This window comes from Pteropus vampyrus, unplaced genomic scaffold, assembly GCF_000151845.1.
Source record: "Pteropus vampyrus isolate Shadow unplaced genomic scaffold, Pvam_2.0 Scaffold68, whole genome shotgun sequence".
In the NCBI taxonomy this organism is placed as follows: domain Eukaryota; kingdom Metazoa; phylum Chordata; class Mammalia; order Chiroptera; family Pteropodidae; genus Pteropus; species Pteropus vampyrus.
In genome coordinates, this window is record NW_011888849.1 from 3,856,095 (window position 1) to 3,868,372 (window position 12,278).

The window sequence follows — 12,278 nt, forward strand, 5'->3', positions numbered from 1 at the left end:
TTAACATTTTAAAAAATTTAATTCATGAGATACATTGCAGTATATATGTACGTTTGAATATGTATAGAAAAAATATCTGGAGGGATACATATCAAATCGTTAACAGTTTACCTTGGGGGTGTAGAATTGGGGTAGGGTGAGGGGAGTGCTCTTACTTTTAAGTTCATATACTTCTGCATTATTTGAAATTTTACAATGAGAATTCACTACTTTTATAATAATCAAAACTGTAATAGAAATTTAAAAAATAAAAATAGCAACAAAATGTAAAACACACACACATACACATTAGTTTTAAGCGCTACACTGGAGGTATAGAAAATCAAATCACATGACACACTTCCCCACTAATACTGTGGTGGCAAATATAATTGTGTAGTCTACAACCAAAGAAACATTAGAGAAGCTACTTTTAGCAACGTCTCAATTTAAAGAGTCTCCTGGGAGAAGAGCCCTTAAGCAGTGACCCTTCAAGGTAGTTATTTAAACTGAAAGCAGGGCCTAACTTTTCCTAGAAGATCTATAGGAAAATATGTCAATCTGAAAACTTCAGACAAAATAAAAAGCTTCACAGAAGTAACCTGGAATACTAAAACATTTAACCGAAGGTCAGAAATTGGAGGGTATGAGAACTTTACCCATTCCAGACCCAAAACTAAATCACTGAAATCTTGGTAATCTAAATGCAGGTTAGAGACATCTACTTTACTCATCTGCTTACCGTTTTCCCCCAATTTCTCAGCTGGTCTGCTTTCTATCTCAATGATTTTAACCTAAAAATACTGCAATTCTAATTGGAAAAAATTCCATCTAGGTTCAGTTTAGGTTTATTCTTCTAGTTAAAAGAACCAGAGAAACTTGAGACTAATGGTTTTCCATTCATTTTTTTCTCATAACTATTTCTAGCTACTTAATGAACATTTTGGGAGGTAATACTTCTAATTTCTCATGGGTCCCTAAAGAAATCTTTTTTCTCATGTTCTAGTTTTTTCTTTTATTGAAGTCATCAGAGATGACAAACTTTTTTATTATTATGAACTGTTTTTTTCCAATAAAAGATTCTTTAGGTGACTATCAGTTGATAGTTAAATATCCTCATCAAAGTCAGAACATCTATAACTGGAAGGCTCCATCTTTTGCAAACTACATATTTAAGAGCTTAACTAATTTTTCAACTCCTGAGTGTTCCTGACCCAGGTGTCAAAGGCTTATGTAGGATTATATTCACTGCGTGAGTATGAGAAATCTGACAAAACTTAATCAGAAAATTATTATAAATAGCAGAGATAAAGGGTATAAAGTCATAATGGCCATGCCATTTTTAAAAGTCACAACAGTTGGAATGTTGCTGTTTCTTAATGGATTATAGTATTTCAATTAAAAAAATAGAAAACAGTAAATGATCCATTATAATGTATATAAAGTATTTAACAGGATGCCTAGTACACAATAACCATTCAATAAAAATTGGCTCTGTAATAAACAATGGATTAAAACATAAACTAAAATATAAGAACTCAAAATAGAGAGAAGAGCTTTAGAACTGATTTTCTGGAGTATGTAGTTAAATGGAAAGTCGAAGCTCACAAAGAGCAGTAAGGAATTCTGCATTTTCTGGATCTATCTTTTGGGCCCTCTCATAGTATTCAGCAGCTTGCCTCTTTTCGCCCTCCAGCTTATAAACAAACCCTAGGGCACTTAAACTCTGCACATCTAAAGCATTGTGACCAAGTCTCTTGGTAGCCAATTTCTTCAGAGCACTTGTCAGTTTGCTACGCAGGGAAGACCTGTCTTTGACCTTTAAGGCTTCTAAGTAATGGTGGATGGCAGTATTTTCTGATTTACGGTGAAATTCCTGAAAGCGGCCATAGTGGTAGTGGATCTGATGTTTGTGATCATCAGTTATGTTCTCCAGACGAAGGGCTTTCTGGAAAATGTCTTCAGCATTGCTATACTGGCCTCCCTCAGCATACATGTTGGCCAGGTCCGTGTAGGCAAATGCGAACATAGAGTCTCGTTCTACAGCTGCCTTGAAATGAAATATAGCAGATGTAATCAGCCCATCAACTTTCAGCTTATCTTTTCCTTTAGGTCTGTTGCGTGTGGCCTTCTTGATTTGGATCATTTGTGCCCTATAACAAAGTCCCATTTGGTGATGCAGGAAAGAAGAGGTCGGTGTCACCTCTAAGGCCTTTTTCAAAAGTTCAAGGGCTTTGTCCCAGGAATTTTTTCTCCTATAGAATTTAGCTGCATAACGAAGGACATAAGGTTGGGATGATATTTGGTCCAGGATTTCTTCAATGTACTTTTCTCCTTCAGCTTCTGCATGTACATCTTGAAGCTTCAGTGCCAGAAAAACCTTAATGTAGGTGTTATCTGGGTTCAGGGTAACAGCCTTCCTCAGAGGGCCCAGAGAAAAGCTCTTTATAGACCCTTCTCTGTCAGAATCATCCAGCCGATACACAGTAATGGCATAGCCGATGTTAAATTCTGGATTGTCAGGTTCCACTTCCAGAGCCTTCTCAAAAGCCGCTTTAGCCTTTTGGTAATACTTTCCCCCAAATTTCAAGAGTGCCCATCCTTTCTCACAGTCAATCTCAGGACATTCCAACTTGTAGTTAAAAGGACTGGACAATTTCTTGCAGACATTTCCTACCTTATCTATATACTTCTGAGCTTCTTTAAGGTGGTCCATATGATAATACACCCAGGCGTAGTTGCCCCAAGTGACCAGACTTCGTACTTCTTCTTTGTCTGAGTGTTCACGCTGGATTATTTCTTCTGCTTGTTCCAAGCAATCCAGGGCATCTTTATTTTGGCCTTTTAGGTGTTTCACAAAGGCCAATAAATTATAAAGAGTGAGTCTCGATTTCGTAGTAAGAAATTCAAGCTGTTGCCCAATTGTATCTTCCACATCAAAGAGATCAATGTCTTCCTTAAGTAAATTCCATGTAAAGTGGCATTCTAATTCCAACAGAACAGCCTTCAAGGAGTCCTTAGGAATCTCACTGTCAAAGATAAAATCTTTTTTAATTTTTGAAGAAATAAAGAAAACAGTTTTAAAACCTTAAATACTCTTCTTTGCTTAACAACCAATTTTTATCTTTCATTTGATCTTACAGTAAATCATAGGCGCCTGTTACTTTATACTAGTTTCCTTGTGTACGGTTATATCCTAGAAATATTAGTTATTGCAAAACCAATTCCGGAGATGACAGTATTTACTATGTTATAGGGTATCTATTTCCTTTTGGCAGTCACTAACCCATAAGGACCACTTATTTTTAGAGAGGGGAATTTAAGTGTTTTATTTACTAGCCTTGAAAATTAAGTATAAATATATATAGTCAATAATTAATATAACATTTCATTTTTGTATTATAAATAGTGAAGGGAGAGAGAAAGAGAAGGTGAGAAATAAAAAAAGTACACTGAAGAAGACAGAGAAGGCACATGAATACATCGTCCCAGCCCCCAGGGAAAGGAAGAAAGAAAGGAAGGGGGGAGGGAAGGAAGGAAGGCAGAAAAAAGGAAAGCCTACAGAGAGAAAAGGCACAAAACGACAGGAAGAGGTATACCAAGAAATGGGGAGAAGCGTTAAGTCTGAGATAAAAAGACAGTAACAGAGATTTAGAGAAAGACGGGGAAAAACCAAAAGGAAGCTTAGTAGGTTTTGATGTGTCTGTCATATGCTTCTGACCTCTGGGATTGTGGGCAACAACAAAGGCTGACACCTGTTATCAATTTATCATTGCCCTTAATATTCACTTCACCCCAAGAAATACTTGAGCTCTCTGTGTGAGGCACAGTGTAATCTCTGCAGGACCCATTGGAAACACTGTCCCTGATACTGGGAAGGCAAAGGGGGAAGGAAGGGAGAGAAAGTATTTATTTATTACAAGAGCCTTTCATGTGCAAGATCTTCTGAATAACCCTGGGGACGTAACCCTGGGGACACAGCCCTGCTTATACAGAGCGTATATTATAAGAGTCAGTTATAACTCAGGAGTCCAATCAGGTTCCATGGAAGTGACCCAGGAAGGGTACATAGTCCAGTGTTGGGCACAACTGTTGTTTTTACTTGGTGAGGATCCTTCTTCTGGTTTTCCTTTGTGGAACGATCTTTCCCTCTACTCTCAGTCTATGTGATTTGAGATGGATGGGTGTCCACCCTTCACTCTAGTCTGCGGGAAGATTTTCCAGCTATTTCCTGGTCCCATTGATTTATTTGGAGAATGTCCAATTAAAATATATTTTTGCTGAAACAGGACTTTGCTGAAACTCTCTTCCTTTGAAAAAGTTTAAAATGGAATATAAGCTAGGAATATAAGCTATCTTTCCAAACTCCTGGTGAGAGCCTGCCTGAGAAAAAAATCTAACACAGAGGAAAGTAGAGCTTACACAGCAAAAAAAGACAATAACTCATGATACTGACTAAATACCTGGATCCAGTTTTGCCCGGATCACCTTGTCTACCCACAGACTTCTATTTACTTAAGTGAATAACCCCACCTTCTTCTTGCTTAAGCCAGTCTGAATTGGGTTTCTACTCTATACAACTGACAAAATCCTAATATGCTAGTTTTATTTGTTTGTTTGGCTGATGGTGGTGGTTAGGCAGTCAGGAAAGACTTTCTAAATCTACTATTGGCTATAAGTAAAAGTCATAAGAAATGTACAAAAAATTTACTTAGGCTTTCTCTCAAAGAGGGAAATGCTCTAATTATGGGATGAACAGTATACAGTATAGCAGAGGTCCCCAACCCTTTTTGGCACCAGGGACCGGTGCTCCTATGAGACTCTAATGCCTGATGATTTGAGGTGAGGTGGAGCTGAGGCAGTGAGGCTAGCACTGGGGAGCGGCTGCAAATACAGATGAAGCTCCACTCGCAGGCCCGCAGCTCACCCTCTGTGCGGCCCGATTACTAACAGGCCACGGACCAGTACTGCTCCACAGCCTGGGTGTTGGGGACCCCTGCAGTATAGTGTGCATGTGTGTATTTCCTTTTCTGCTGCACACAAGAACCCCTCCCCTTGTACATACAATGTAAACACATATTTGTATAAATGTTGATGGGAACTACAGTAATATTTCTATCAATGAACATCTATTGATCAACTCACATCATATGTCAGACAATATTCTAGTTATAGTGGCAAAGTAGTGAACAAGATAGAGAAAGGCCCTCTCTTCATAGTAATTCCATTCTGGGAGAGAAAGGAACAAAAGGTGTTGACAGAAAATAAACTTTTATACAAATCAATGAACGACATAATTCCAGACAATAACGAGTGTTAAGAAGGAAAAAAAGTCAGAGTAATGGGTTTAAGTGGTGGTGGTGGTTAAAGTACTTAGTTATGACTGCCAAGAAATAGCCCTTGTAGAAAGGTGCAACTGAATTAAGATGTCAGCAATGAAAAGGAGACAGTCATAAATGATTTGAGGGCAGAATGGTCTAAGCCAGGGCTTCTCAACTAGGATGACTTTGCCCCTCACCCCTGGGGACATTTGGTCATATGTGGAGACAACTTTGATTGTCACCACGGGAAGAATGGCTACTGGCATCTATGAGATCAATGCTAGGGATACTGCTAAATATCTTATAATGCACACGGGTCAGCCCCAACAACCAAATGATCCAACCCAAAATGTCAATAATGTTGAGATGAGAAACCCTGGTTTGGGCAAAGGTACCCAAACCAAGAGCAAGTGCAAAGGCCCTGGCGTGGGAACAAATTTGGAGTGTTCAGGGAACAGAAGGAAGTGTGGCTGAAGCATAAACAAAAAGGAGAGTAGCAGGAGATGAGGAGGAGGAGTAGGAAGGGACAGATGATGCAGGGCTTGGTAGGCCATAAAAGGGATATAAATTTTACTTTAATTGCAATGGGAAACCACTGGAGAAAAATTTTTAAGTAGGGAAATGAAAAATAGTTCGTCTAGATTTTTAAAAAAAATCCCCCTGGCTGCTCTGTGGAGAATGGACAACACAGGGTCAAGAGAGAAAGTTGGGAAACTGGTAGGAAAGCTACTTATTTTACTGAGAACCTACTGCATGCAGGACACTGTTCTCAGTATCAGGGCAATAGCAACGAACAAAACAGAAAAAAAAATCCTAACTTCATGTAGCTTATATTCTAACGGAGGTGGAGTGAGCCATAAAAAGACTGAAAATAATTAAAAATATAGACTATGAGAGATGATAGTAAGTGCTAAGGAGTAAAAGAAAGCAAGAGAGGGAAATGGGTGGACGGGAGGGTGCCTGAGAAGTAGTTAAAATTTACATAGCATGGCCAGAGCAAATCTCCCTGAAAGTGACGTGAAGAGACATGAAAGCTGCTGTTGAAGGAATTCAAGCAGAGATGATGCAAGTTTACACTCAGGTTATAGTAGAGGATTAGTGAGGACTGGATGGATGGTTATATTTTAGAGGCAGAGCTGACAGGTCTTTCTGACAGACTAGGTGTGGGGAGGGCCACGGGAGAAAGAAGGAATCAAGGATGATTCCTATGGTTTTTACTTCAGGAACTGAGTGAATAAATCAAGAGAACTATTTGGGAAGTTAATTCTGAGGTGTCTCTTAGTCAAATTAAGATGTCAAGTATGTAGCTGGATACTAATGAAGTAAATTCGGAGATGAGAAGGAGTGAAGTTAGAACAAAGGACATAAAATTGGGAGTCATCGGCATGCAGATGAACTTTAAAACCTCAAGATCTAGAATGAAATTACCTAAGGAGTGAGCATAGACAGAGAAGGTCAAAAACTAAGCTGTAATTCATTCTAGGTCAAGCAGAGTAGAAGGACCAGGAAAGGAGGCCAAGAAAGAAGAATCAGTGAGGCAGCAGGAAAACCAAGAAACTTGGTACCATGAAAGGTTAAGGAAGAAAATGTTTAAGAAAGAGAGATGAATATTCAATGTGTAAAACGATTCTTAGAGGTTGAGAAAATGAGGACAGAGAAGAGATCACTGTTTTGGCAGGAGTAAAGTTGTGGGGGACCTTGATGAGTGTTTAAATAGAATGCGAGGGGTGAAAACATTATTGGAGTGGGTTGAGGGGATAATGGGAGGTAACAAAGTGGATATAGGGAAAACAGGCCACCCTTGAAAGGAATCTGACTATGAAGGGAGTAGAGCAATAGAGCTACAGCTGGAGTGAGGCTGGGGGACTTGTTGAAAAAATTTAATCATGATATTTTTAATGACTTAATGATATGCCAATGGGAATGATCCAGTATTAAGGGAGAAAATGATGCTTGGGGGAGAGGGGGATAATTGCAAGAAAGATGGAATACAAAGCAGAAGTGAAGCTATTCACTGTTAATATTCAAATCTTTATCTCCAGCCCCAAACTCTTAACCATGGTTGCCCAGTGAAGCTGGGTAAAAATATGTTAAAAATGATCTGAAGGAAGTGCAAGAATCTTGGTTTTCAAAGATATAATTATCATTATTAAGAATAGTGAATTAAAATACTTTTTCCCACAACTCAATTAAAAACTTTGTTGTAGATGCTGATGACCTTCAGAAGTATATCCTCTATCTCTGATCTCTCCCCTGAATTTCAGACTGATCTAATTTTTAAGTCTTCAATTATAAGTTCAACTGGCATCTCAAAAAACATATCCAATACAGAAATCTGGGTCCCTTGAGTCTGTCTCACACTCAGTCTTCCCAACCTTGCAAGGCATCGCTTAGTTCCATAGGCTAAGTAACCAAGAAATAATCTCTCAACACTTCATCAAAATCCAATAGGAAGTCCTGTTAATCAACCACCCAGACACATCTCAAATCCATCCACTTTTCTCCATTTCCATTGCTATTTTCCTAGTATAAACCACAATTACCTTTGCTTTGAACTGAAGCAAAAATCTGGTCTCTCTGCTTCCACTCTTGGTCCCCATACAGTACTAGTAAATTTTTGAAAATGTAAACCAGATTATGTCTGTCTCATGGCTTAAAATCTCCCAACTGCTTAGATATTAATCCAGCCTGCCATGTCTGACAAATCCCTAAAGGAGCTGACCTTGTCTACCTATTCAACCTTCTCTCCTACTGCTCTCCTCATTCACTGATTTAGACATACTGACCTTCTTCTCATCACAAACATACAAGTTCAAAGACTTTTACACCTGTTGTTTTTACTCTACTTGGAATGCTCTGGTCTTAAATCTTTGAATGCTAGCTCTTTACAGCTCAAATATTCCTTATTTAAGAGGTTGCCTGCGGCACATCTACCTAAAATAACACCCTCCATTCTAGGTCACTCTCTTAGGCCATTACACTATTTTATTTTCCTTACAGATCTTATCACTTCCTGAATTATGTTGATTATTTACTCATTTATCTATTGTTTGTCTGTTTCCCCCATTTAAATGCAATCTCCATGAAAATAGAGACCTTGTTCTGATTTTAATTTTTCGCCTCTGTGTCCCTAGGATCTATTATTCAAGGGATATAATAGAAGCTCAAGAAATAAATATTTGTTGAATGAATGAATGAATGAATGAATGAATGCAGTTATATACTGGTAGCTTCTGGCATGTCCAGTCCAGAGGTATGCACCTAGCATAAAAAAGCACATGAATTTCAGATGAGGGAATTCCTGCTGGTTCTTCCCTTCCTGCTAAAAGGCTCCAAACTTTTTCTCGCTTTGGTCTTTCCTATCTCACTTGTCTTTATAGCTTGGCACGCTGTCTGGCCCCATGTTTGGATTTTGAAAATAGGTTTTGAACTGTTTCTGTAGTCCTCACTGGGAAACCTGGTATGATTGTCTTTTGGTAGTTGTTCCTTTCTCTGGTGTAACTACATCAAAATCATGGGCACAATTTGCCATGCCCTTAACAGCCTGCCCAGATCCACCACCTTACCAGCTTACCAGCCCCCTGTCCATGCATAGAGTAAAATGAACATTGGCTTCTGTCCTGAAGGTTTCTACCAGCTAAACGCCCAGAGACGAGGAGGAGGGCTGCCTTGGATATGAATGTGGTTGTGAGATCTCAAAGGGACCTTCAGTCAGGTACTGAAGTGCTTTGTTCAGACTCTGAAATTCACACACAACTGGAAGGCCATGAGAAGTTTTACTTTTTAAACTTTGTCTACTTAATGTTTTAACTTTGTCTCTGGGAAGCTGGCAGAGAGAGGTTGTTATATTTGAAAACGCAACATTTATCTTTAAGTAATTTTTTTTTCTAGGAAGAATCAGTCCACCCCATTCTGCACATACACATACAGTGCACCCCTCTTTTCCTCTTTGTTTTTCCAGGCCCTCCAGATACCTTCCTCCCTTCTCACAAATGTTAGAAATTAGAAACTTTTTTTTTTAGTTCTCATGATAGCCAACATTTGCAATATGTGCTAAGCAGTCAATTAATCCGTTCCACAGTCCTAAGAGATGGATAGCATTAATTTTTACAGATGAGAAACACTCAGTTTAAGAAACTTTTCTTTGAGTCACCCAACTAGGAGAACAAAGGGTTATATGCTTCAGGAGTCCAAGATCTTAACCTCTCACTCCTCAACTTGAACGCAAATGATTCACTAACTACATACAGGGCAGTGTGCTAACCTCTGGGGATACAAAAAAAGGTGAGAAAAAGACACCATCACCATAAAATTAGTAAAGAAGACAGATAAAGAAATCCTGATAAAATAGTGAATTGGGTGGAACAATAAAAATCTGTTCGTGGTTCAAAGGTAGCTCCCAGAAAAGGAAGAATTCAGACCCAGAAATCAGAGAGGCAAAATGGCAGTAGGAGACAAATGTGCCGCCTGGAGCTGCGACCAAACCGCATCTGCCCAAATGAGAATGGCAGCTGAAAGGCTTGGGAAGCAGAGGAAAGCGATGGACCTAAGGAAACCCGTGCCACGTAGAGGCTGCGCAGAATGGTCTTGGGGGCGGCCGCCAACTAAGCACAGTCACCACTGCGGCGGCCGAGAAGCCGCAGGGAGAGGTCAAGCTTCCAGGGAGCGTCGCCTGGCCACACCGCCTGACAGGCCCGACCGCAGACGCCCGGCGGGGAGGGTCAGCACTCCGCTGAAGGGTCTGCTCGAACGAGCTCCTCAATAGGCCCGATTTCAGACGCCCAGGACCTGGAAAGGGATCCCGGGGAGCGTCCCAAGCCAGATGCCTGGGTGTAGGACGAGGGGGGCTCGGCCTCTTAAAGGGCCGTAGCGCCGCGTTAGAAACGGAATAAAAGAAAAACACCAGTTTGAAACAAAGGCCTACGAAGAATTTGGATGGAGAAACGGGAAAACCCCTTACCTCATGGTGGATGGGTTCTGCGACTCTTCCAGGGAGGCGGCAAGTCCCCTCGGGCTTTCTCAGGAGCGGGATCCCGTGCTGCTGAGCGGCTGGGCGCGCGGCACGTGCGTGCGCGTGCGTGTGCGCGTGCGCGTGGGCAGGGGGTCAGGCGGGCGGGCGCGCGCTTCCCGCGAGGCGTCTGCCCCGCTAGGTGGTGCAAAGGCGCTTGTCTTTGTTAGACAGGACCGGAGCGGGAAAAGGAAACTGAGAAGTGAATCTGATTCTGGCCTAGGTAAAGTCCAGCTCCAGGAAACGGAAACTTATAGAAGGGATGAGTGAGGAGCCTCTCTCTCCCCTGCGCCACATTTAGAGGCCGCGGCGAGACGTTTGCGGAGCGCAAGGTCGTTTAGAGTTGAATTTGCGACTGGACCTTTGGATGTTGGTCTCTCTGAGATAAACAATGAGTGAAACAGACAAGGAATCTACCTTGTGGAGTTAATTTCTAGTGCATAAGATAATAAAGAACAGATAAAACATATGCAGCTCGATTAGCCTTTTCTTTCTTTTCTTTTTTTAAATAGATGACAGGAGCGTTATTTTTCAGCGTTATTTTTGTCGTAAGGGTGGCAGTGATATTCTTTCCAGCTTTGTGCACCCTAAGCTAAAACTGAAGTACCTGCTTCCAGTCTTAATTCAATTAACAAGACTACAATGATGTGAACCTGTGCCATTATTTACGTTGGGTAAATTTAGAGACATTTTGGGATCAAAATGCATACACATTTTAAATTTTAGTAGATACTGCCGAATAACTTTGTAAAGAGGTTTATACTCCCTCTTTGAGGTCATACATTCAAAATTGTTACAGAATGTTTGCTTTCCGTGCTCTTGCCAACTGCTTTCTGTAATAAGATTCGGATAAAGATGAGGGTGGTGCTGGGAATCTAAGCAGAAAATGGCAATATTGATACACTAAAATTTTTGTCTCATTCGACTTCATTCATTCAACAAATTTCATTAAACAATTGCTAAGAGCCACACATTGTTCATGCGCTGTTAATAATAACAATGAGTTAAACAGACAAGGAATCTACCTTGTGCAGTTAATTTCTAGTGCATAAGATAATAAAGAACAAATAAAACATGTCAGATGGTGCTATGGAGAAAAAGCATAGAGAGAGGGAATACAAGGTGTTTCACTATTATAAATATGTTAGTGAAGAAAGTGTCACTGAGAAAGTGTCAATTGAGCAAAGATCTGAAGGGGGCGAAAGAGTGGGTTCGAGGCTAAGAAAGTGTGTGTTAGGCAGAGGAAACAGTAAGCATACAGGCCTGGAGGTAGGAGCATAGTTGACCTGACTCTGGTTGGAGTGGAGAGAGCAGGGAAAAGTTTTAAGACATGAGATCAGAGAGACAATGTGTGTGTGGTTGCCTATAGGCAACTGTAATATTTATCTTAGGTAGGAAACCACGTTTTAGAAAAGGTACTGAATAGTTTGAGTGGAAAAATAAGCTCTGAATTTCCTTCTTACCAAAGAAAAATTTAATGGAGCTCCAATATTTGAAAGAAATTTCCAGTGCCTTCATCAGGTTTTTTCTTCCTAGTTCCCACTTCTTTCCCTTCCTTTCTCTTAGCTGTATCTGGGCCAAAAGGTAGTCTCTGCTTAGTAAGGATTAAATGAATGACAAGAAATCCATAGTAAAAATCAAAGGGGAAAAAACCTGGTTATCTACTTTATATTGTTTAGAAATTCAAATTCAGAAAGACAAAGCAAGCTATAAAAATTTGAAAGGAAAAGACATTTTCAAGATCGAGAAGAAACCAAGACCTGTCAAGTGGGTATTGAACATGCTGAAATTACCGAATGGAATTTGAATATCAATCTTTTTTTCATAGACTACTGAATTGGGTGGATTCTTGGGAAATTCAGTAGTGTGTATTGTCTTTTTAATTTCTTCTTATCAACATGTAAAACACAGCAACTAGAGAAAGAGATAGTGAAACATAGCAACAGAACTGCTTGGCAAACTGAAACTTA

The 12,278-nt window shown here is 40.0% G+C and overlaps 1 protein-coding gene across 1 annotated transcript; it reads right to left on the reverse strand.

Annotated features, from left to right (window-relative positions):
• Positions 1-10,414, reverse strand: IFIT5 (interferon induced protein with tetratricopeptide repeats 5). The gene is made up of 2 exons (XM_011361599.2): positions 10,261-10,414; positions 1-3,008 (listed from the first exon to the last, which is right to left on the reverse strand). Exons 1-2 carry the CDS (start codon positions 10,263-10,265, stop codon positions 1,565-1,567), a joined length of 1,449 nt encoding a protein of 482 aa, XP_011359901.1. The 5' UTR covers positions 10,266-10,414; the 3' UTR covers positions 1-1,564.
• Positions 10,415-12,278: the final 1,864 nt, after the last annotated feature.